Below are 27,625 nucleotides of genomic sequence, written 5' to 3'. Positions count from 1 at the left end.
GGTTCTGTTTGAGACCAATCATTGGTAAGCAACGTCGGATGTCCTTCAACGAGTGTTGAATCAGATTTCGCTGGATGGACAGTAACACCTCTCCATAACTGGGAAGTTTGTGGCATCACGTAAGAATCCAGCGATGTCGATGGCGCCTGATTTGCTAAGTTTACAATTTCCACTAGTTCGTCGGGCAATTTAAGATCCGTGCGTCTATGCGAAGTCAGTCCCTGGTATTGCGCATCTCTATTCATGGCTTCATTGCTACCTGCTGAGCTTCTCGGCATATGGTTATTTGGGGGAGGCGTCTTCGGCATGCCGTCTTCAGTTATATATTGGTAGGCCTAACGCCCAACATGTGCTCAAATCTCCGAACGACCCGTCCCACACAATCGCCTATTCCCTCACACAACTTGCTCAAATGTGACTGACAACCTTTCTGCCAATACAAGACGACTGCGCGCGATTATTACTGCGGCCAACTGGGACCAGCACTTCAATTGCACTCAGGTGAATTATATTGTTCCTAATCACAACGCCAGAGATGACGCACCCGAAGTGATATATTAGAGCAGACGAGTATAAGGCGTACGAATGAATAACATCGATGTATACGTTGTATAGCTTCTTTCTAGAGTCATTAGATATCTGGCTTCTAGATTTCGGTGTGTAGCTGTAGGACTCGGAAATTGCAGTGATGTCTCGCGAGCTATATGAACTGAAGTGGACTCCTTTGCCATTGCTGCGAATGATTATTGTATCGTCATTTGAAAAGTACTGGTATGATTGGCGAACGCAATTCGTGGAGCCGTTACATGAATTAAACGTATGAAATTAAAGTTTTATACATATGCAGGGTTGAATTTAATACAAAAATCGATTTGCAACAAACATATTGAAAACATGCTGTTTCATTTATCCATGATCTTCTTATACAGAGGAAAAATAACGTATGTACAGTTCGCACGAGTGCACAGCATGGAATACCCGAAGGTGGTTCACGCTACAAAATCTCAACTTGACCCTTCCCACATTCTCGTCATTATTATCAATAAATAGGTCAACCTGCACAATTGCAAAATCGTCCCAAACATGAACATGATTGAAGACCCTATCCACATGACTCAACGGAGTGGTAGGGTTTTCATCATCGTTCGTTTCTTCTGGATTTTCTTTGGGTTTCATTAGTGAGTCTTGCGATATCCGAGTGCCATCATGTAGCATTTTTACGGCCTGAGGTCACCATCATCAGTATATCCATCCGGTGATATATAACTTGCGCGTTATGGCTACTCAACCAACGACGTAGTCGAGGGTTCAAATTATTCCCTATCATATACGCCGACTATTTCTAGCGTAGGTCTTCCATGAATGCTACATTTTTTCGACGGTATTTAGATAATTTTGACATAATTCTGCAATTCTTTAAATTTTATTTTTGAAATGTCATTCCTTCGAAACTTGTTTAAGACATGTTACAAAGAAAGTGTTTTACGAATTTGATTTTGCAAGAAATAAGTAATATTAAATACGGTTTTGCTTTGATGCATTATATCGCCCCGCATGATATTATATTGTCATATCCATTTAGGGCGTATATTTGTTTGACTGATCGCATTTATATGCTGAGTGACAGGATAAAATATATCAACTCGTGAGCTATAGCACCTTCAGTGACCGGGCATAAATTGAATAATAAATTCAATACCAGCGTCATCAAAAGTCTTTGTCGTCATCATATCGAATCCACCGCCACGCGTCGTTGTCATTGAAACTACGATACGAAGGAATCCTATTGAATACAAATCATACTAAAGAACGGCAGTGTCGATACGACACAATCCATAACCTCGTCCGGGCAAAGTTTTTTATTTGAGCACTATTCCTATTGTTCGATTCGTGCGCACAAACTACCTAACGGAGATTGTAAATATTGTGGGCTCAGACAGATAAAGGGTTTAGTGCCAGCGAGGCAGGGCTTTTCGTACACTGTATATTGTACAATGTACGTACATGCACATTCTGTTGTATGTTCTGAAGTATGGTGCGCAGTGATGTGCATAATTCTATAACAAGACCAGAGCATTTCCTTACATCAGTGTGTCTAACAACTTGCTGCTATGATACACGTGTCAGGCCAATCATACTTGGTCACAGTGGCTCGGTGTGGCCAGACTTCAAAATGGACATTGACGAAAAGATAACTATTTTTTCTATTCAACTTCAGATTACCAACCCGGCTATCAGTACATTTTACTCTACTCTATTGTGGCTATCTCCCCAGAGGTAAATACTAGGGAGGGTGTGAACCTCTGAAAGGTATAGGCCAGTGTTGGGATGACTCGAGTCACCTTTTTCGTATAACTTGACTTGACTCGAGTCACTTTGCTAAAATGACTTGACTTTACTTGACTCGGCGTATCAGAAATGTGGATTGACTCGTGACTCGAAGCAAAATTTACGAGTCAATTTCAAGTGATCAAGCAATGGATGTCGATAAAAATCACTGTATCTTGCTATCGGATTGTTCGCGAAACGCTGGTGTAACCCGTGAGAGCGACCAATCATTCATTGATCGTGCGTTTTACTGAGCCTCCATTGTTCTCTAACAAATAAATTGACCGCTAACGAAATGATCGAAGCTTACGCTGTCGTAGACTAGCATGGTAAAGTAATTTAATAACAAAATGTATATTACTGTTCTCTGTTATTACCTGAACCAAACCTCTTGTTTTATTGAGATGGGATTCGAAGATAGTTTATAGTTCTCAACCATTGGCGCAGGCTCGAATTGTGTTTTATCAATTTGTAAATGGGTAATGTATTGCATCTTATCAATTCGTTTCTCTATTCTCTATTTTGGCAGGTATAACTATAAACTGAGGCTATGCAATTACTTACGTAGTTTAGCATTTCTACTTATATGTGAGCGATACCGCGTGCCTTCTTGCTTGTATATTTGACTCTATATTCGTTCATCGGTTCAGAATCAATGACTAATGACCACTCAATCTGTATTTCAGACAGCTAGCAAAATGTAATGACGTAAGCATGCCTCATACTTCGAAAAGGCAACTCGCAATGACTCGAAATGACTCGTGACTCGAAGGTAGTGACTTGATCCCAACACTGGTACAGGCTCGTGTGAACGCGAACCTTTTTGAAAGGTTCTGTGTGAACGTGAATGTGAACATATGACGTCACGTGACATCATATTGCTAATTCCAACCCTACATCTCAGCTAAGTGATATATTAATGTACATGTACACGATACCTATAGTGCGACGACTCAAGACACATTATGCTACAATGTTGAAGTAGCCTACACGCTGTCTTTTACGTCACCAAATGTATAAACTGGAGCAATCAAATGATGTAATATTCCCATAAAATCCATATCTTCTGTCGTTTTGTCAACAATTTCGAAGAGGACTTGCAAGGGAATATAAGCTGACGCCTTGACGGTTTAGGCCAGACTTGACAATCTATTCGTCGTCTGAATATTGCTGCATTGATATTCAACAGAGTGTAAAACGGGTTTCTGTACTGCTGAACGATACTATTCCTTTAACAAGTCAACACCCCAATCGCACAAATTTGTTTTTATGATACAATAAACATATAAAATCAAGATGGATCCCATACGCCTGCTAGATTGTTTACATTAGACAACTATGTTTGCTTTTATCAATTTCATTGAGTGTTTGAATAAGCATCATTCGCTGACTACATACGCGTAGCTTATTCCGCTCTTCATGTTGTGTTATGTGATTGCGGGTCAAGCTAACAGCAGAGTCACTAAATATTCACAAACGGAAAGATGGATATTTCGAGCAAACTTTTGTATAACAAAGCAAATTTCTAAGATTGGCAAGGTGCATGCTCGTTTAGTGTTCATTTATTTATGCTGCCTGCGCTATGCAAATAGTGGATAAAATTGAAATACGGAGTATTTCAACCAAATATGTTATAATGGGATGAAAAATTGTAATATATGACAAAGGTTCACAGTGCAGAACCTACTAGGGTTCGTTTTTTAACGTGAAACTCTAAATTTCCGAGGTACACACACAGAACGCGAACGTGAAAGTGAACCACCCGTTCACTGGTTCACACCATACCTATATTAAATACTATGTCGCGGGTTATTTTTGTTGCTGCGGTTTAAAAGTCAAGCAACAACAGTTTGGTCTTTGGCCTGCTGATCAACTTCACTACCACTTTTGACCCTCGCGTCTGGGTATTAACGCGAGCCATACTTAAGACTCTTAAGAGTATTTCGAGTAGGCATTTTGGTGAGGCTATTATCGAGTCGGAAAGGAGGAGAGAGCTCGGTCATAATTGCGCGCTAATTTCAGGTCCATATACGAGTTGAATATAAACAGGATGGAGTTCAATACTGGACCTTTTATCCGTATGTAGAGCAGTGTTGGGATCCCGTCACTATACCTTCATTCACAGGTCGATTCACGATTCACCAGTCTTATCGAGTCATTGCACATATCGAGTCTTTGCACAATTTGCCTCGAGTAAAGGCAAGTCAGGCGATTTTTGTAGGTAACTCGAGTTAAGTCAAGTCAAGTCAAGTCAAGTGAGATCCTATTTCCGAAGTACTGATATAATATACTGAGACGTGATACAATTCATTGCATTTTTCAATATGATTGAAGTACAAATTGAGTCGCTATTAATTCGAAATCGGCAAACGAATATCGTGTTAATTAGCCTATACCTCCAACGGGGAGTTGTATTTCTTAACCTGCACCTACACATCCATACGATACAGTTTAAGCCTGCAGTCCTGCACCAATCGCTGGCGAGTAATAAACGTGTATAAACTATCAGTCAGATATGAAACATACAAGTTGTTCATTAAGGCGAGTAGACTGAGCACTGAACAGCATATAGAACAGAAATAAACTGATATAGATATTTAACCACTAGCTGAGGACAGGGTAAACTCTATGGCAGTGGTTCTCAACCGCCGGTCCGCGGACCGGTGCCGGTCCGCGACGACATTCCTGCCGATCCGCCAGGTATATTACAATTACATACCTTAATTTCAAGATGCAATTTGTTGAAACATTATCCATCTTTTTTCAATATTTTTCACGCTTTGCTCGATTTAGCGTCACTAAATGTCCTAATTACTGGGTGGTCTTCTCCGAAGCAATACACATGAGTTATGGAAGTAGTCACTTCGACGTCATCCATTACCACGCCACCACGCACCAACACATGCTGAAGTTTAACTTAACATGGGACTGCCCTTTGTTGCCCGGAAACTTCGATACACATGGCTAACGGTCCAAAGGCGCCTAAATGGCTGGTGCCGAATCTCGCTGTCCTGGCAATCTGTAGGCTACCACACAGGACAAATGCCATCGCAAAGAGAAAATTATTTGCCAGTGAAGAAATACCAATTTGAAATCGTGTGCGCCGTGCGCACTTGTGGGCGATTTCAATATGTATTGACTATATAACACGAAATGATGCCACAAAATAATGACCTGCAACGAAGCAAATATTCTAACAGTCACGTCCGAATACATTTAACTATTAATTACGTGCCCTAAATTTTCTAAGACAACATCTACTCAGCTCTACCGGAAAATGTGATAATTCATGGAGTATAAAAATACATAGCAATATATTGAATTACCAATATTGTTTATTGACCGATTCAGCCATGAATTATAGAAAATTTTCGCGTATGTGTTCACAAGTACTGGTGAAAACATCCATCCAACTGTGATGTCTGATGTCTAAGCCCCCCCCCATCCGTTTGCTTATCACCCCGAGAGGGCATCAGACTACTGACCCACTACCATAAAATTAGATGGATACCATCATGAACATAATTAATTACGATTAAAATCCTCAAAATGTCACTCTCTAGCACAGGGGTCGCCAACTCATAACGGGTCGCAGGCCACTTTTCAAATTTCGTAGCGGCCGCGGGCCGCATGAATTCAATATCGTTATCAAATATACCACTCAGTTTGACAACCACGTTTTAAAACTTCATGTCAGTACAACGCTGAGTTATCTAACATAGGCGATGGGCATAGTTATACCACAAAAGAAGTAATATTTCATCGAAGGAATACAAATACAACAAAAAATCATGACGATCAATTTCATTTTATTCTGAACTCCGAGCTGTGCACGATACCTGGCAACGCTTTTCAGCGACTAAGGAATCGATATTGTGGCTGACGCAACTAGCTGAAAGACCATCTCCACACGTAAAGCTTGAGTTTGTGGCTAAGCCCTAAGCCGTTTTCCAAGCATCTAACGGTCTTGGCAATATTTGGGCCATTGCAATTCAAGGCAATATGCCCATGCCCAATGCTCATTCGTATCAGTTTATTCTTCCTCGCTGTGATGCTGCTGCCATCGCCAATGCCGTTTTAGGTGAGGAATAGTGATGTTGGACACAGGAGAACAGTTTATTTTGAAACAACAACAACAATATGTTAAAACCGTCGTCAATTTCAGCATTTCAAAATGCTTTTCTTAGCGTTGTTCCTAAATCTCAAATCAAGTCGCGGGCCGGACCAGTCAACTGATTCCAAAATGTTACCTCGTGCTGTTGCTTCTCACTTGAATACCTCAAAAGCATATATCATAGATAATACACAAATCATGGGGTTTTTGAAATTGCAAGTCACAACACCTTTATTCGCTATCAATGGAATTGGAGAAAATACGATGGATGTCCGTTTGAATACATTTCAGAACCGCTCAAACAGTGGCGGTAACGACGATATAAGTTGGCATATTTTATGTTCCTTTTGATTTAGTCGTAATCTGGCGTAAGCCCTGAATATACGTTGTGAGGAATACAATATATTTAATTGGAAACGTGCACGTTGGAATTTGGTTTCTCATGTCTGGGGATGTATTAGGTCGAAAGTGACACAGCAGTGAGACCATAGTTATTTCAATTGTATATTTGTGCAACTAATACATGTTTCATGTAAACTGCATATGGTGGTTTCGCATTGGCGTTTTCGCTTCTGTGAGTAGCTACTTTTTGGTCCATATTTGTGTCAAACTCTGAATATAGTGTGCACTTTCACATTCTTGAAACTTGAAGTCAATTTCACAGACTTGTTGTTGCTATAGTGGTAACTAGAGTAAAACCACAACGCCGTAGACGGGTGGTTACAATGGGGCCTATTAACATGGAGTATCTTCTACAAAAAATCTCAACATTTGTTACAAATGTGCTGGAAAATATAAGAATTTTTTCAATCTACTCAGAATTGCTTCGCGGGCCGGGTGAAATCGTATGGCGGGCCGGAAGCGGCCCGCGGGCCGTATGTTTGACATCCTTGTATATAGTCAATTTATTGTTGACCTATCGACAAAGGCGCAGTAAAACTAGGCTGTGCATTTTGGGAAATCTCTGAATGAATGGTTGCTCAGGTCACACAAATTATATCAGCGAGTCTACAACAGGTATACAACGACTTAGTCGATCCCGATTACTTGATGATTTGAAATAGACTCGAATACTTTGTTTCTACTCACAAGTCCATTCAAATTTTTCAATCACCGAGTCAAGGCAGGTGCTGTCATTTTTGCGAAGGCACTTGAGCCAAGTCAAGTCATCGGAAAAAGTCATGACATGACTCGGGTCGTCCACGCGCTGATGTGAAGACCAAAGACAAGGAGTAGTGATGATGCAAATGACGCTTGTATAGGGAGCTGATCCCGCGTCACAAATTCATGCATGTGATCATGCAAACAGAACGACGATCGTGTTCGTTCATATATAGATCATGGCACAGTCTTTCTGTAGTCTACTGCGAGTTTACCGAAGCACCTAAACATTATCAGAAAGGCGCAATGTTGACGGGAACGACGTACATGTCTTATCGTATTTAGGGTTGCATTTGAAACAAGAGGTGTTTTAACACTTTGTTTATCAGTGCCTCAAACATATCCATTGAAAAAATGTTTTAAATTCAAGTTGTGTAGCGTGTCATAATTGTGTTAATACTTACGAAAAAACATGTAGTTAGAGTCTTCGGACTACTTGCACCCAATATAGTCGACCTATGCGATATGGAATGGTTGTAACCCTCGACATCGTTGTCGGTTCGACAGTAATAGCAAGTAGTTTTATATCATTGGTACGGAATGGGTTCTCTGATGATGATGATGATGACCGCCGACAGTATAAATGTTGCATGACAATGTAGTTCTGATCAAAAATATTGTAAGATCTGTATACAAGCCTTTGTCGCCAAATGACCATATTGGGCCTAAATTTTTAATTAATATTTTAGGGAGTCATACAACAATGTAACTTATTGTGACGTCACATCACGTTCTAAATTGACTTTTTTAATCAACCCTCTCGTGATGAAATATAATGTTGATGCGCACATTTGATTCGCATTGAGTAGATCGGTATATTGGAGAAACCAAAGCCCTACCGTTTATGATTGAATGATTTTTCGAAAGAGCATAGCGTGATCTTTTTTGGCGAGCAGCTTGCATATATAGTTGCATTTTTGTTGACAGGGGGGAAAACAAGTGCACGACATTCGATTTGATTTGAGAATTCTAGTTTGAGAAATGAGCATATGCAACATTCACCGAATCACAATTGTAACTATGGTGATGTGCGTGCATTAGGGCTTTTGTTTATTATTGCTGTTTTTATGTAATCAGGTAATTTCCTCGCATTTATTTTCATGGGAGAAAATTTACGCATAACAATATAATGGCATATAGTGGATTTGATCCGATCAGTTTAGAGGAGCCTACACCACTGGATGAGGAGCTGTCAGAAAAACTTATGGAAAAAGTCTGGTCCGTAAGTTTTTTTTTTGACTCGGAGCAGACGAGAAATTTAAAGAGTGCTGCACTGGAAAAATTGAACCAACTAGCAAAAGATTTCGTGGAAAAAATATCCTCAGATATGGTTCGTCAGTTGTATATTTTCAGAAAATCCAATCAATTTTCAAGGGTTACTTTTATGACCGTGAGCATAGGTCGCGGTCAGATCGATTCTAACTTTGCAGCATCAGGATAGTAAATTCTCCATACAAGCTGGAGAATTGTTGCTTGTACTTATTTCATGCATTTTGAGAATGGTAATGCGGTTTCAGTAACTCAAGACCTGTAAAATCCTATGTACTGTTGTGGGATGGAGATGGATCATGACTCAATACTTGCAGACATCAATTATAAACAAGTCTCCGTAAAATTGAATAGACCTATCTGAGTGATTTGGCTCCGAATCAAGTTTTGTGTCCAGTCGAGTACCGTTATTTATGAAGTCATACATAATACGAAGTATTGCCAGGTTCAACTTTGTACCTTTCACACAATCAGAATGAAAATCATTACAGGTAAATTTACCAAAATAACTATTTTCATATTGTTTACCATAACTGGGACTATAGCGCTTTGTTATAATATCACTGCGCCACTACACAATAAAGGCCTTATTATGAAAATGCGTTGCATCATGTTGCATCTTTTCGATACTATACTGTGATAAAGCCAGTCGAATTCCAAGGCTCCTATGGTACAAAGAAAATGTCGAAACGATAATTCCCAATGATAAAATTGTTGCATGTCCTTGTCACCACGACCGTTAATTTTATCAGCTGTTTTGCTTGGTTTGCCGTATTTCATATTTCGATTGGACAGCATGTATAGATTGTGTACCTTGTGTATATTTTCGGCCTTCAACGCATAACATGTTCAATAGAATCGGAACGTAATGCTTAGCATCGCGACATCTGTATGTCACATTCGTGAAGCTGCGATATTAAGCTACGATACTATAAAGAATTCTGAATTGTTTTAAGACACATTTATACTTCACTTGACTATATTATATTGCTATGATTTTGCTACAAAAATAACCTTCAACACCGTTCATATTTATGTATTAAAAGGCGAGAGGCAAGCGTATCCCGAACGCGCTGGCATTGTGTATTGATTTTCATTGTATATTACTATACTAGTATGGTTAACATACGCCCTCTCTTAAGAGGATTTGTCCTCTTTTTCAATAAATCGAAAGTGACCTCGGATAATCTGGTAAAACTGTAATCGAGTCAAAGTGGTGACCTTTTGTAGTCAACACAGTACTATAGGTCGAAATTTTTCATAATCACCAGTTTTCTTTTCCGTTGCTGGATCAGAGTTTTTGACAAGTGTCTTCTTGGTCGGTTCTCAAATTATGTGGTAACCCTATATCCAGTTTACCAGCCCGTATAAAGTCATTGGCAATGCTAAACCCACAGGACGTTGCTCAGAATGGTGAGATATTAATTCAACCTTCTTTAAATTGTAAAATATTCTAAGTGCAGCTGTAGCGAGCTGTCTTGACTCGTGGGAAAAGTGCTGGTATTGCTGGAAGTAAACGCCCACAGTGCTAATGATGAAATGACCCGTGTTGACGATATCGCGGGATAACATAACAGGTAGCCTACTTCCTAATCTCGCGATCAGCAACCAACAGGGAGGTGCGAATATCTCCCCCAAACTTTCAAAATTATGCGCGGTCTATTCTTTGGTTAAATACAAGTTTTATTTTTACTAATTGTGTGGTAAGTCAGGTTGTAAGGTCGGCTGTATTTCACATCTGCATATATAGGATCATCTTGCCCGGTCGGGCAATGCAGATTTAGTTATAGGAATTCTGTGGCGGGCGGCGTATTCCAAATTGTCACTTTTGAGTTTACAACTGCTGGTATAAGACATGGTTTATCTAGCGACATATTTATGATGAAACATTTACGAAAACTTTCTGCATCTGCAAAAGTTCTCCATAACCCACACATGAATGGTTTGTTCACGTCTAGGGCTCGACAAGACATATCGCGGGGGAATGTCACCTTAAAGTCCTAACATCCGGATTGCACGGGCTTGGAGTGCCCACCAGACAGCCGAATATCGATGTATTGTTCGTCGGATCTCGACTAATTAGCAGGCTGAGGTTTTTCAGCGATTTCTACTCCATGCTCAAGGAGAAGGAAGGAGTGATAGATTGTACCGTGAGTGTTTACCGAATTTTACTCTAAATGGAGTGACTTATTGTTTGTGACTGACAGGCTGCACCCGACGCTTTTGTTCCTATCATAAAAGCTACTTTTGATAATGTCGAGGTGAGCGATTAATTTATTCGGGGTTGTAATACTGTTGAGCAATGAATATTTCGAATATCTTTGCAGTTCCTTGATTCATTTTCTTTATATTATCACATGGTATATAGTCAACCAGTTCAACGACGCGTTCGCCAATATCGCGTCTTTTATATTGATATCGTGTTTGCCGAGCTCGGTTCACACGACACCATTCCCGACCCTTTGTATCTGAGAGACGACAATATGCTCATAGGATTAGACAGCCAGTTTGAACTGGTGTCGGGCAAACGCAGAGATCCTACACCTTGCTCCGGACGACGATAACTTCAAGAACACCCTCAATGCGATACTTGTTTGGGGAAAAAGTGAGTGGGTTGTGTCTTATTTACAGCTCAAGCTGTATGTTGTTTGATTGTAAGCGATACCTCACTTTCTTAGCGTGACTGACCCGAGTGGGACTAAAATTTAAGAGAAGAGAAAACCAGGGTTGTAACCAAGTCACATGGTTCCGAGTCACGAGTCAATCTTACTTTTGTGGTATTGACTCGAGTCAAGTCGAGTCATTTTCAATTCATCACCGAGTCGACTCCGAGTCCAAGTCCCCGATTAAAGGGTCAAGTCCGAGTCATAGTGTTATGACTCGAGTCCAAGTCACTGCATTGAAGTCATGTTCAACTCATGTTTTCAATCCTGAATTAGCTGATAGCTTAAAGAGAATCAACGAATTAACCTCTACATACTATCTGATATGGAACCAACGAATTCACGTCTAGATACCAGCTGATAGAGCATCAACAGATGCATGTTTATGTGGAGGTACGGTTTATCTTTCACATTATCAGATGGTTGACTAAAAAAAGGTCAGCTTTCCTGCTCAGCTCCCGAACTAGCCGCCGGAGCGTTACTACGATGAGAGAAAATTTTTGATTAATTACAAATAGAGATTTTCGAATTTACCGGCTACCTCATGATATTGTTATATTGTGTAAAATATGATTCATAGCAAAATTGGCTCAATTCCAACTAGAAAAAGCGAATTTATTAGAGTGGAATATTTTGGATATGAAAAAATAGTCGTCTTACTACTAGTATGTATAATTATATTATATGAAAGAATTTCTCACTAAAAACACTCCATTTATTTTTAAATATAAAATTTTCTCCTCTCATATCATTGATTTAATTTTTTAAAATTAAGTCAGATTCAGTGTTCTTTTTATGCAACATAGCAATTTTATGAAGTAGCCACCCAGTAAAATAAAAAAGAAATTATATTTGAACAGCCCTATTGTGCAAACATCACACAACATTAGCCATTCATTATTACTCACGTGCACAATGCACATACCTAACAAAACGTCAAATGGACGGAGGGTATTGTGTTTACACAGAAAGCAGATCAAATCATTGAGTTACACTTCAAAAATACTAAAGTGGAAAGGAGATCCTCATATATGTTATAGCGGCATGGCCTTGGAATTTACCCAGATCTACTGAATTCACGTTCCACCGGTGGACTAGATACAGGAATTGACAAGCATTTTGAACCACATTGAAGAGCATTGGATACTCATTCTTTCTAGTCGCCCAAAAACGCAAAGAATCATCGTCTTCAAATCTACACATGAGCTCATAGGCGCCGAATTACGTGGTTACGAGGTGGCGGCCACCTCGTAAAAAATGCTCAAACACCCAAGTGATTTGTGACCAATAATTATTAATCAGGCGAATCGACGCGACCTCGTTAGAGAAATCGGCGAGTTCGATACGCGCGTGTGCCAGGCGCGAAGCCAGTGGGCTTTCGGGGACCGAAACCTTTTGAAACGCGGAACCATGTCATTTTGAAACGACCATTCTAACTCTAATATTCAGTTGCAATTCAATAATTGTATTATCATTGTTCCGCCGGGCCGATTTGCGAGAAGCATGTTGTCAATTAATGAGAAGATTCTGTGATGATCTCCTGCTGAGATGGTCGCGAAATTAGGTCATTCATTCCCGTGCGCGTGGCAATTGTCGCTAGCCCGGTTTATCGCGTCCCGAACAAGCCTGCATCTGAAATAGGCCCGGTTCACTCTATACCAGGGGTCACCAACACGCGGCCCGCAAGGTCATGTTTTGCGGCCCGCGACCTGATTTGGAAAAATTTCGTAAGAATGCTTCGTAAAGCATTTTGAAATGCTGAAATTGATTTCAGTGTAAACATATTGTTGGTGTTGTTGTAAGTAATCCAATCTACTGTGCCCACTATTACTATTCCTCACTAGATGATACAGCTTGGGCATGGTAATATCATACCATGGAGGAAGAATTTGCCGATATTAATGGGCATATTGCCTTGACGTGCAATGGCCCACCACCGCCAAGACCAAGATGCTTAAAACGACTTAGGGCTCTCCAAAATACCATACTTTACGTGGAGATTGTTTTCCAGCAAGTAGGCTACCGTGTCTAGCTAACCCCAATATCTATTCTTTAAACCAGGGGTGGCCAATCTGCGACAGTAGAAGGATAATTATGCGGCCTTCGACACTTAGTTCAATTACGATGTGTTGGCGGCCGTCAATATGCAAATCGAATTTACGAATTGACTCCCTTATTAATGAGAGGTTTGAATTATTCTTGAAATTTTCTTCGAGCTACGTGCGGTTCAATGCGGGTTGATTTTCAATTTTTATATAGTACTGTCCTTTGTAATCTGAGTCCCACGGTACAGATCCGAACAGCAGAGGAAAATGATGCTGCGCTCCCTAAATAAATACCAATTTTTAATCGTGTTCTCCTCATCACGAACGAATTTTTTTCTGGTAGGCCTACGTTTGGGCGAATCCAATATATTTCCACTACACCGACAATTCTGATGGGAGTTCAAGAAATAAAGGCATGCAACAAAGGGGACTTAATAAGACTTGGCCCACCCAAAGATGCAGCACAGCATTAATAACTTCCCTAAATTTTCCAAGACACCCGCTGCATCAACTATACCGGTGAATCTGATCACATTGGCCGAGGAAAGATAAATATTTGATAGTAATATGTGAAACTATACTAATATTTAATGACAAAATTCATTCCTGACCATGAAAAAATTTTCGCGCTTCGCGCGACAACAAAACTTATCCCGGTGCCTCTTCATAACATGACCACTAGGGCTGTTCAAAAATTACTTTTTTTCCTGAATCTTGCTGGTTACTTGATTAAATCGTTAGGTTGCCTTAAAAAACGACGCATACCAAATTTGAATTCATTCCGACAAATATTCGCGGGTTACGTGGAGTTTGAAAATTTTGGATTTGCCCAAAAACGCAAAAAAAATTTTTCTCAAATTTTTTTGCCAACCCCATGAAATTGTTGGGCTGACTTCAAAAACTATGCAAAACAAATTTGACTCAATTCCAAGCTGTAGAACCGGAGTTATTTCAGTTTTTATTCGATAATTCTGGGATTATCCTTGATTGGTGGATAATCCAAGAATTATCACCGAAAAACTGGAATAACTCCGCTTCTACGGCTTGGAATTGAGTCAAATTTGTTTTGCATAGTTTTTGAAGACAGCCCAACAATTTCATGGGGTTGGCAAAAAAATTTGAGAAAAAATTTTTTTTGCGTTTTTGGGCAAATCCAAAATTTTCAAACTCTACGTAACCCGCGAATATTTGTCGGAATGAATTCAAATTTGGTATGCGTCGTTTTTTAAGGCAACCTAACGATTTAATCAAGTAACCAGCAAGATTCAGGAAAAAAAGTTATTTTTGAACAGCCCTAATGACCACTCACGATTTCGGTCGCATAGTAAGTCGATATGAATAAATAGATTAGTATGGAGTGTACCGGCAATGGACTTGGACAGTTTAACGTGGGTATTGGGCCCCAGTTACTTCATTACGACTAAGCACCGGAATGCTGCCGCAGGCTACATTAGTGATCTAAATGTGGCCGTGTACAGCAAAATGATTGCTCATCCCTGTTTTAGTTGGTACAGACTGTTGTCAGGTATCGTCCGCAGCTCATAGTTCACAATATAATGAAATTGATGACCATGTTATTTTTGTTGTATTTGTGTTTCTTCAACAACATATTATTTCTTTTGTGGTGACTATGCCCGTCGCGAATGTTAGAGAGCACAGGATTGTAGGACGTATAGTTATCAAACGTGGTTGTAAAACTGCGTTGCCTATTTTAATCTTGATATTGAAGTAATGCGGCCGGCCGCCTCCAGGAATCTTGAAAAGTGGCCCGCGACCCATTTTGAGTTGGCGACCCCTGCTCTATACTATCGATTGCCTGCGCAATCGCATCTGTATTGGCGTCTTCGGCCTGGCGTACACGATATCATCGCTGGCATATACATGAGCAATGAGCAATTGAGCATCTGCGATAGGCCTGGTGCGAAAGATACCATTGCTGGCTTAACTATCGCGTCTCGGGCCTAGCATGCTTTGGCTCCTATCTCTCGCTGGTTTGGAGACAATGCGGTCGAGTTTACGCTAATTGGTGATTGTTTTATGTTACATTGATTAAAGAGCGACATCGCGAAACTGATTCCCGCTAATACTTAAACGTAACGATCAGAAGATGTGTATCATGGTTTGAGCTCTAAAAGACGACACAGGTCTGAACCACCTGAAATCGGTGCCGTCAAGTTCGGATATTTTGATTTGCGAAAACTGTCATCGAGGCTGCGTAATACGCGCGCGTATTTAATTGTTCACCAGAGATCAGGGACTCTCTAATTGACTCACTACCGGACTCTTTGGCAAGCTCATCATACGCGTAAAATCGTCAACGTGAACACCATCCTAGATCTCCTGTCCCGACCATCCGCCCAAATAGACGATCTGCTTTTTTAAAATCTAAATGATGTACGCCCACATTCGTTTACAAAACCCTTCTTGAGCTAGCTAGCTTCGTGTGATAGTCTTCGTAATCGGAGCGCGAAATTGGAGGATGTGTTGGTGTGTGCCTCCAAATTGGAATTCATTTCTGCGCATATTCGTTTCTCTAAGAAGGCTTTGCCAGTGAGATTAATCGGGAAATGCAGCAATACAGCTTAAACACCGATATAATGAGAAAACAATTGTCGCAACGACAGCTACTCAATACTATGTCAAACTCAAAACCCATTCATAACGATTCTGATTAGAATACACGCTTTCTCGTTTGCAACCATCCATATTTTTTGTTTTCTGCTTGATATATTCGTACTCCGAAATTGCCGCACAAAGTCATTTTTCAGTGTTTCATTCGTTATTAAAGTGCAGTAGGCGATGCCATGCCATTGTCAAATATTGATGCATAACGAGATTCTGGGTGGCGCAAATTCTGATCTTATTCGATTCGTTTGAACCGGGAACCTTCTATATTCGATCAACTTGATTGCTGGATGTACTCGTATCGAGAACAACAATATCGAATATTAAACTATTGGGCATTTGGTAGACAGTGAATTTCTATTGATAAGATCGCGGCATGCACCGGGAAGTGGAATTAGTTCTAGTCCAGGGTTAGTCAACCAGCGGCCGTAGAAGGAAATTTGTGCAGCCGTCAACACGTAAGTCAATTAGTATGTGTTGGCGGCCGTCGACATGCAAATTGAATTTGCGAATTGACCGATGTACTCCCAAAATGCTTCGCGAACGTAAATCGGAAATGTACCAATGCCGCCAAAATCACTGTTTTAATCTGTAAACAATTGCCGCGATGCGAGCTAATCAACGCGAAGCTAGACATCGCAAGAGACAATTATTGATTGGCTGCGCGATTTCGCGTTTGTAATCATCATTATTGTCTGCTTGGAACCTAATGTTCGAGAGTTGTGTGTTAATTGCGAACTTGCCAGGCCAGTGCGTTGCGTATTTCGTTAATCACACCACAGCGCATTGCGCTTGAATTCTCAGTGACGTAAATTCTGATTTCTGTTCGGTGCATTCCGTCGTACGGACTAGTAGCGCAGTTATATTTTCATATGATCGTACTCGTACCGTTTTAAGATTCCATTTAATAACTCGACCGCATGGTTTGATATTAATGACCAGCCGGTATTAAAACGCCACACGAATAGTTTAACGCTGCACGTAAACCAGCGGCAAGTAGTAAAGTGCGTTTTAGTGTGACGATGACGTCATCGATATGGAACAATTATGACGTCACAAGACTTCGCCACCTCGTATAAAAATAAAAGTCGGCGCCTATGCATGAGCTTACCAGTCTCTTCCAAGTACTTGACCATCTGAGTCATTTCATTGGCTCTAATTGAACTTTGCTTCGATTGTTTGTATAATTGAAAAGTCTTGAGTACTTTGATTGCGGAGGATCTATAACCTCTTCATCACAGTATGATTTTGTACAATGCATTGCTACTATATGTACCATTGTCTGTTGTTTTTACAACGAAAGTGCAACGAAAGCAGTGGCGACAAACAGCGATGTCGGCAGAATTCGTCAGATGCGTTGATCTAGCCATTACGATTCGCAAATTTCTTCATCTTCAAGTCATATAAAATAAGCCGAGTCAATGACTTGGGTCGAGTCATGCGTAATGACTCGAGTACAAGTCGAGTCAATCCAAATATTGACTCGAGTCGAGTCGAGTCATTTTCCCATTTCAAGAAAATGACTCGAGTCAAGTCGAGTCACAAAAAAATCGTGACTCGAGTCTGACTCGAGTCGAGTCATGACTCGAGTCATTACAACCTTGGAGAAAACGTAGAAAGAGGTGGGTGCGGGAATTTCTTCAAATAAGATGCAACGTCACCTATCCCTTATCGAGTGGTAGTAACCTAACGCGGCAACCATGCAATGCCCGAGCCGAATATGAGTGGGGAACGAAAGTGACACCAGTCACCCGTGACAACGTCCGGTATATACTCTAATATGTGGAGGTTTGCTTATGTAGCCTACGTCACGTATAAATATATGAAAATTGAGGTGATCGCTATTAAAATATTGTAGGTGTGTAGGGATAGGCCAGGGGCAGCCAATAACCCATAGCCCGAAAGAATAGGTTTTGAGTGGCCCGCGAGATAATTTTCGAAATTAGTTGCATTATCAACAAAATAATTACCCAGACAATATATTGTGCACTTGCAAGGCCAACCAAAAAATTTATCAGCCTGACCGTGAAATTTGGGATGTTGATGGCAAAAATATCAGTTATGGCTCACTAGCGTAGGTAAACGGGTACCAGCCACATTTTCGTAGATCTTCGTATACAACCATAAAGTAGAATATCTCGCGGCAGATTTATTTGACTTTGAATCTTTCCTAGAATTTCACGCGATTTATTGTCACTCGATTTCTTGCGTTTAGTATTGGTACCCTCTCCAGAGTTGAGTCAAACTATAATTGCAATTATGAAAACACGTGTCGTCCAACATGCGACTTCGCGTGTGCGTTTGTAGAAAGATCGTCGGCGATGAAACATTGGCACAAAATGATAGACGCATGTTCACCGAAATCCTCGATAATGATATGTCCAAGTCATAATAATCCTGTCCTTGCCCAATCAGCCCAGTGGTATACAGGGGCAACCCGGAGTATATGCAAACAACAATACTATTGACCGAATTCATTTATTATCTTTGGGGAATTTTCGCGTTTGGCGCGACTAGGACATTAATGCAGGCTGAATTTTCATGACATAATTGTTATCGATTTCAATGCGTAGTAAGTTAAGTTTCATTCTCACCATTACGTCATCCGGTTCCAATGCCATCAACATTCAAATGGCCCGCGCAATGGTTCGTAAATCTCACGTGGGCCTTTGGCCGAAAAGGTTGGCCACCCCTGGGCTAGGCCTAACTTATGGTTCGGCCGAGGTCGACTCCAGAATTCCTACTTAAGTGTTAGAGGTTTATCTAGGCTCCTCCTCGTCATCTCATCCGTGTAAGCCAGTCGTTCCCAACCTGTGGTACGCACTAGTGGCACGCGAAGGTATTCTAAGGTGGTACGCGAGTAGATTCTGTTGATTTTCAACCGAAAGGAGTCATTCGTTCAGGTGGGGTTGATCTGGAGTTTTTTAAGCCGCTTTCGTCGTGGCAAGTTCGTCGTCGTGGGTAGGGGCAATCCCGCCAATGACGGCCTACTGGGAAGAGATCTAGTCGTAAAGCATTGGGATTCTTGGCTAACCAAAATCTGTTTCAATATATTTGACCGCAAGAATTCCAAATGGATCCACTACAGAAATCATATATTGCGCCTTAAAATGGGTTGTTAATTTTCTGTTTCGCTGCCTTCGGCAGCTCATCACGGTGGAAACATTTTTGGCCGCCTTCGGCGCGCGTAACTTGTGTAGGTGGTACGCGAGCACTGCATAAAACCTCGAAATGGTACGTGGGTGGAAAAAGGTTGGGAACCACTGGTGTAAGCGGTGTCTCATATAAGCCTAGAAGTGGGCCGTGCTACAAGCCGGCATCTACGGAATAAAAATGAAAATATTGTCCTGATATAAATGACCATAGCATAGACGACATACACCACGAATACAATAAACAGCAACAACTTGTGGTATGAATATTGAATCTAGCCTATGGTAGAATGCGACATGGGCAAACCAAGTATTGCCAAATTATTATTTATTTGTTAATATTATATCACCTCAATGTGCATGACACCAGACGTGCGTGTATTCATTCAAGCCACGTGATTTATTGATAGAATCAAATTACAGCATTAACATTTAGTTTTATAACACGACACCAGATAATCACCTAGTGCGTGAAGGGGAACTGCGTTCTAAACATGAATTGGTATCATCTTGAAGTTAAGCCATTGAAGCCATTTTCTTCAGAAAGCCACCGTGTTCGAACTACAGCTAAACGATTTTCAAAATATCCACCATAACACACGTGCGGCTCTGTGGTGTCCCATCTCGATAACGTCGGCTACATTCGGTGGAAATTGTCCGTAGGCTCATAAAACATGTTTTTTGAAAGTATTTACACAATTATAGCATAATTTTACAACTAAAAAAAACAGAATTTTTTAAAGGCCTTTGTTTAAAACACTGCTTAAAACATGTTTTAAACAAAGTGTTTCAAAACACCGTTTGTATTAATAGTTATGGTGCATATTTTGAAAATCCTTTCAACTGCAGTTCGAATAACGGTGGCATTGTGAAGAAAATTTTTGCTGCCAAAAATGTGTCACTTTGTGGCATGCTGCTATTTCTTGACCTCTCATCAAGATTATCGGTATAATCAGTGGAAAGATATTGGAATCGCCCAAACGTACACGGTATACCAGAGACAAATTTCTTTCCCGTGGGGCATTCGTTTACAAGTTGGTATTTCTATATAGGACGCATTATTTTCCTCTGCTGTTAGCATCTGTTTTTTTGTGTCTCATATTCATGGTGTTTCGACTACTTTGGTCATTTTACACCTGATCGTCTTCGTTATCATTCCGTATTTACCGACTTGTAGCACGGCCCACTCCTAGGCTTTTTAAGACATCGTTTACGCGGAGCAGATGGCGAGGAAAAGCCTAGATAGGCCCCCGACACTTTGATAGGAATTCTGAAGTTAACCTCGGCCGGACTACAACCAGCAACAGATTCATGTTGAAGCTGTGGAACGTACCACTACGCTATCTCGTGCTCGCCACAGTTCGCATGCGGTGTACTGTGAGGCTCAGATTGTAATGGGCGCTACTATATTTAAATCGAGAAATGAAGTCACATTGAATCGCGTATAGCGCGAAGAACATTTCAAGATGAATTATAATAGGGAGTCAATTCGTAAATTCAATTTGTATGTCGACGGCCGCCAACACTACTAATTGAATTACGTGTAGACGGCCGCACAAATTTCCTTCTATGACCGTAGGTTGGCCACTCCTGGTGTAGGCCTACTGCGTTAAAACACTGATGTGACGTCCTAATATCGGCAATGCAATCATTACTATCCAAGGCATATAGCCAAATTTAAAATACGATTATTCAAGTGTGACTGAAGTAAAAACTATATCAGCGTATGATCTTAGCAATTGAAATCCGATTTCTGTCAAGTGCGCAATTTGTTGAAATTTGAAATTGGTGCATACGGTAACAGTCTACACCACGCCGACCAAGTTGATTGGAATATAGAAGACTCCCGTTGAAACGAATCGAATAAATCAGAAATTTGCTGCTGAGAAGCTGGTGTAATTCAATGCCCTACACTGCATAGTTGGATTGTGCTATCAACGTTTGCAAAGCGCTGTTGTGTAAATATGCGCAGCAATGTATTGCTATATTCGCCGGCATACACAATAACGCAGTGTTTAATTTCGAATTCCAATTAAAAAGACTAACACAGAAATCACTCACGAATTATTTTGAACACGAGAATGCGACGCTGATGGGTGCAAATAGAATATAATTTAGAGAAGAGGAACGTGAACTTGCTCGTCCGATGGACAGAGGAGACGGTGTTTCTCAGAGCAATCGGGTTGAAATCGACGTCTGCATGATTACGAATTACTGACTACAAATTCGTGATGTACATTTGTACATTTAAAATGGTCATCAGTTTGGTCAAATTAGCATCAGTGCCTTCTGCGAAAGACATAGTCATAATTTTTTTTCGAATCACCGGTGGATTTTGTTTGTGTGCGCGGCGCATGTTTTCTGTGTGCGCACGCGCGCAGCTTCGAGGTAACATTGCTCACTGACAATTTTACATCAGTTGGGAAATTTGAGTGCGCTATTGATTCCATATTCCAGGCATGGGTGATCGCGATTAGTAATCGTAATCGATCACGACAATTACAACATTTTCAAATAATCGCAATCGCAATCGATTACATTCCAGAAAATTCCGAGGTAATCATAATCGGAATCGACTACTTCACGTTTCTTTGTGAACGAACGATTACTTTTAATTGGTACAAGGACAATATGACATAAATTGAACAGAACATTCGTGAACTGAACAGTAAACAAGGAAGATATATTCTACCTGGTAAGTGATAGCACTAACGTCTGATTGCTAAACGCCCCTTCTCATTATTACGTCAGAACTATTAGCTTTGTTCCTCATTGCGTATCCACACATACTAAATAGATATTCGACATCGATGGGCGTTACATATATTGTACATTGTAGTGTGCTTGTAAGAACACCCGACATGCTGTATATCTGGTTATCAATGCCCTCAAAACGCCGCTACCTCGCAGCAGGATAACAATCACCACCCTGCCTAGTTTCAAATAGTTATTATGTATTGTTGTTTGGTTATGCTTGGTTAAAAGCAGTTTTTCCGTTGCTTCTTGGGGATCAGCAGGCATATGTACGTACGTCGTACATACGTACACCGGACAAAGATTTGAAATTTTGTACATGTTAAATGAAACATTAGGATTTCGACAATGAAGCTTTAAAATCAACAGCTGCTGATACATAACACAACCGAACCGTTCTTTGGCGTTTCTCGTAGCAGGAGAATGCAATATCTGTATTAAGTGGAAGAATTAAGTGGCAGAATTATGTTCAAGTTATCTTATTCTCATATCACACTACCTGAAACGGGCGCCAATCGTTATTACGCAATTCTTATACAGATACACCATGTTAGCGTGGATTGTAGCTAGAGTCAGGATCAAAACAGCAATTCGTCCCCCACCTTCAAACGTTGGTCTTACGCCCCATATTGGAAGGAAAGAACTATTCGTCACGCCCACACATCGCTGCTATTGACAATGGACACATACCCAATGTTTCGGCCAAGGTCATTCTTTGGTAGCACACTTCGTGGAGTCGCATGTTGGCCGAAACTGAATATGTATTTTGGTGAGACAATAAATCGCGACGATCGAAAAAAACTTTAAAGTTAATTGAATCCCTCGAAAATACTCTATATAGTTTATATAGATTTATGAAACACTTTTGAGTTACATTCAAGTTCGCTGCCCACCCCATTGGGAAGTTTGGGGTTCGTCAGTTATGAACCTGGCAAGAATACAAATCGTTGGGTGCGATAAATCGTCCGTTATAAAGTTGGACAATGGGTAAATTGTGACATAACAAGCGACGTATCATTCATGAAGGAAGTTATCATCTTACTAAGCCTTTTCATCGCAATCCTTTAATTGTCTTCAATAAATATCTTCTAAGATTAGTTTTAAGAAGTAAAATAAATGTAACCGTGACCCGTGAGTAATCGTGATTACTTTCCCAATGTGATTGTAATCGTAATCGATTACTTCCTGATTTTGCTGTAATCATAATCTTAATCGCTATCGATTACAATCATGAAGTAATCACCCCATGTCTGATCTATTCCATTACAGAGATATTTCAATCCAATGCTGTTGAAGGACTGTGCCACCTCATAACCAGTCAGACTATAAAGTGACACCGCTTTCTAAATAAGATGCGGTCTCAGATTAACGTCGAAGATGTTAAAACATTTCTCGAAGGGTTAAGCGTCAGCGGTGTCTTACAAAAAGCCTAGAGGTGGGCCGTGCTATAAGTCGGCAGTTACGGAAAATAAGAAGAATATCGGTCTGGTGTAAATGACCATAGTAGTCGACAAACACCATGAATACCCCAAAACAAACAAACAAACAAACAAGGGTTAAGAAGTGGTCACATGCGAAGGCGAGGGATCTCGATATCACTGAGATAACTAGAGTGGAATAGGATTATTCCTGAACATATTTTTAGCTGCAGGTCGAATGCGATGACTTTGTGCGAAAAATGACTTAAAAATGGCCGTATGGATATATGCCAAATGTAGAGTTTGCTAAATTGTGACAAAGCTGCAGTTACAGAGAGCTTACAACTGTGAAAGGTGGTTCATTTCAAATATCAGGACGGCGAATATACAGCAGCAGTTTGGGATTTCTGGGAGGCGAGTCGTTTACGATGCTGGTGGCGAAAATCTGTCGTCTATATCCTCACGCCCTACCCTCTATTTTGATTAAAGCGTTTTTCGAAGTCTTTTTCCAATGGTATGGTTACATATGACTTCTCTGTGATTGTATGATAAATTCAGTGGTTTCTGTTTTATAGGAAATGGTCATGGCAATGCCCGGTACATCTTAAACCGTCCGCTAATAACGTGGCATTACGCAATCTGGCGTGGGATCCTGAGCGTAATACAAAGGACAAAGACCACGTGATGCCAATTATCTACCCAATTCATCCTCACATTAATTCCACATTCAACGTGACTAAGTCGTCACTACAAATTATGAAGAAGGCTGGTTTATATTTTCATATCGTAAAATTGGTTGTAATGATTGTAACATCACATTGTCAGGAATTTAAAGGAGGCCGTGAAGTGGTTTCGAAGGTGTACAATAACGAGGCATGCTGGTCGGACTTATTTAAGGAATTCAACTTTTTCGACGAATTCCAACACTTCGTGGTCGTTACCGCTAGCGCCGCGGACGCTGGGCGTTTTAGAAGATGGTCCGCTGTACCTTTCTCACTGATACATCCGAGTACTGGACAAAGTCATTTTAATTTGTTTCTAGGATTGGCTTGGTGCAGAGCAAGATACGGAATTTGGTAGATTTTCTGGAGTTTTGCAATGGTATAAGTTATATTCGGGTGAATACCGAAAACTTCTCACCGGTCAGCGAAACGTATGCTATTGATCTCGGTATAACGCGAATGTTACGGGCGTCTAACTCGCATTTTCTCTCAGAGATAAGTATGTTCGGAGGTGGTTTCTCGGATTTGTGAAAGAAGGGTCACAATTACATGTGAAGGATCTGAAACCGCATATGGAGGTAAGGCCGAGTTTGGTTCAAGGTGGCAATTGAAATCGGACGCAGGCTATGTAAGAAGCTAATATAGAGTTACATATACATATAAATATCTACGATCGCGGGTAGGTATGGATCGACAATTGCATAACTGATAAATCAGTAAGGGAATGTATTTGCTCTGCACTACATGTTCACTGCCGCACTATACCAACAAAATTCATGCTGCACCGCTGGCTTGCGAATTCAATAGCGCATTGTTATAGTTATGACAGGTGAGGCTTAGCTCGTCTGTGCCTCACGTCTCCTTGCCTAGCTGATTCAGTTTGGGACTTGATTCTCATAACATTAGCAGTCCTCATACGCAGGCCATGTAAGAAGCTAATACTCAATATACACATCTACAATTGGTAGATATGGATTAAGAATTACATAACAGATAAATCAGCAAGGGAATGTATTCGCTTTGCACTACCAATACGAGTCATATTATACACCGTTGGTTTGCGAATTCGATAGCGCATTGTTATACTTATGATAGGTGAGGCTTGGCCCGTTTGTGCCTTGCATGGGCCTCACCTCTCATTTCGTGCTATATTTCTGACCAATAAATTGGAAAATTCCGTGATTTATGGCGTAAATATTTCATAATGGAGTCATTCATGAACATGACATCGATAAAAAGTATATCAATAATAATTAGTATGATCATTTTACTTGAAGAAATGCTAATTTGAAATCGTGTGCGTTTCACGAAAGGAGATTTTCTTTTAGTACGCCATACGTGTAAGCGATTTCACTACACTTTGAGTAGCCCGAATCTTTACCACTTTACCGCGATAATCTTATAACTTTCGAGACAAACGTAATATCTGAAAAATATTACCATGACATCAAACCCACTTGGGGAATACAGGGGTGGGCGCATTTTCACGTTACAGCAGTATGTTGTAGCAAAAGATTCTGCACGTGTCGCACATAGGCCACCAAAAAATTGTTTTCAAGAAATTCAGCAAATATTACGAACATTAAACGATGGCTCTGAAACGGTCTTGATCCATCCCTTCACGACCCATGTATGACCCGCGACCCATACTTTAAGAACCATTGTAATACAAGGTACCTGGACCCAATACAAATTGGTGTTCATATATATGGTTTATGTCGATTTGACGGGATCACGGTCACCATATAATCGATTATGAGATCATTTCCGTTCAACCGATTACGGTTACCTATACAATGATACCTTTACTGTATGATATAGCTTGATACCTGCACTTCGAAATTGTGCGTCAATGCAAATTAAAATTCCAGACCAGGCTTACAAGAGCAGGACAGTCGGACTTGCCAGGCGCATTGGATTTTATACGAGAGACATGAAGCTCGAAACAGTGTACGCAGAGAGACAAGAGGTCAAGGATATGAAAGAAGAAAAAGCAAATTTCGCAACGCCTATACCAGTGCTTCTCAACCGGGTTCCCATTTCGTCTGATCAATGGTGCCGCGAGATAATGAGGTAATGACTAATGAAGGTGACCGTCGATGTATGACAAACTTAAGGTCATCCATTATGAGTAGCACTTGAGAAGGTGATGTGATGACTAAAAACGTCACCGATACCTATACAGCGCAACGAGATCGAAATGTCGGCTGGCCCGAAAGTGATGACGTATTTTTAGTCAATGGAATCAGCAAATCTCCCATTCATGGTACTCAAGGCGAGGTTGCCTCGAACTAGTTATTCCTTTCAGAGGGTGGCGCGAGGTAACATTATGGTAGAAAACAACTGGGCTATCCTTTCGAATACAGCGGCTTGTTGTGTAGCAGTATGAGAACGTTTACATGTGAATTTGGCACTTGACCGCTCTAAATCCTAACCTTAATCCCGAGGTAACCCCTAATCAAAACATAACCCTAACCCCTAACCCCAATACATGAATACATACATGCCAAGTATATAGTGTATGAATACAATATTGTGTTGCATCGGGCTCACAATAATATTAATAATAGTAATAACAACAATTGCTCTCCGGATTATGTGTGAATTTACCAGTTTTACTGTGAATAAATAATATATTAATTACATTTTAATACCATTTTAATACCTCACTGGTAACCATGGCGAACAACATATGTGTCTAGTTCAGCAAAAACGACTCGTCAACGCGATGAGGGCGGGCTACCGATCCCACCGAAGGTACGGGAGACTGAGTGAGCTTGGAATCAACTACAGGACACTGCAGAATAACGTGAAATAACCAATACAGTAGTAGTGGTATTCTCCTCGCGAATCGTATTATATTGAATCGTTTCAGAATATGTCGTGTTTATGTGGCAATTCAGAAACAGATAAAATATCGTAATGATCTTGAAGTCTTTATTTGAACAATCAAATGTTTAAATTTAAGTTCTGTATTACCGAATGATGACAGTAAATTTTGTATTTACTATTATTGGTGATGATTATTTATTCTTTTTGGGGTTATGCCATCGCTTTTCGACAGATACAGCACCGCTCGAATCTATTCAGTATACGTTCGTCACAGAGTGACACGAAAGCTAAAAGGCTAGAGGTAGATTATAAAGTTATCGAAGAAAAGGCAAACATAATTCCGTTTTTGTGCCCCATATCCCCATTTAGTCATATCGTTTGTGTTACAATTATATTTTCTCGCATTTTGCATTAACATTTGTGATAAACGCCGTTTTCAAAACCAATCCTGAGATACCCACATCAGCACAGAAGGTCTTGCAGTTTCCCTTCTTAGTCAGGAAGCGAATACAAGCCTGAACACCAGTCCCAAAAGGACATCA

General features: G+C 40.5%; 1 protein-coding gene and 1 long non-coding RNA gene across 4 annotated transcripts in view; both read left to right on the top strand.

Moving 5' to 3' along the window:
• The window catches only part of LOC145440793 (uncharacterized), a 69,739-nt gene that overhangs the window by 14,106 nt on the left and 28,008 nt on the right, over nt 1-27,625 (top strand). The window lies entirely within an intron of this gene.
• LOC145440772 (poly(A) polymerase gamma-like) lies at nt 1,693-27,264 on the top strand. Of its 3 annotated transcripts, XM_080318517.1 has the most exons (9): nt 1,702-8,933; nt 10,831-11,022; nt 11,080-24,043; nt 24,105-24,294; nt 24,355-24,506; nt 24,572-24,682; nt 24,745-24,829; nt 26,128-26,324; nt 26,954-27,264. In XM_080318517.1, exons 3-9 carry the CDS (start codon nt 23,958-23,960, stop codon nt 27,024-27,026), a joined length of 894 nt encoding a protein of 297 aa, XP_080174643.1. In that variant the 5' UTR covers nt 1,702-8,933; nt 10,831-11,022; nt 11,080-23,957; the 3' UTR covers nt 27,027-27,264. The 3 variants fall into 3 exon arrangements, with proteins under 3 accessions (XP_080174644.1, XP_080174642.1, XP_080174643.1); XM_080318516.1 differs by having other exon boundaries at nt 1,699-8,825; nt 24,105-24,506; XM_080318518.1 differs by lacking the exon at nt 26,954-27,264 and having other exon boundaries at nt 1,693-8,933; nt 24,105-24,506; nt 26,123-26,321.

Source organism: Botryllus schlosseri, chromosome 6 (assembly GCF_051294905.1).
Source record: "Botryllus schlosseri isolate E-star chromosome 6, Bs_hap1, whole genome shotgun sequence".
NCBI classification, from domain to species: Eukaryota; Metazoa; Chordata; class Ascidiacea; order Stolidobranchia; family Styelidae; genus Botryllus; species Botryllus schlosseri.
This window is presented reverse-complemented; position numbering and strand designations above follow the sequence as displayed.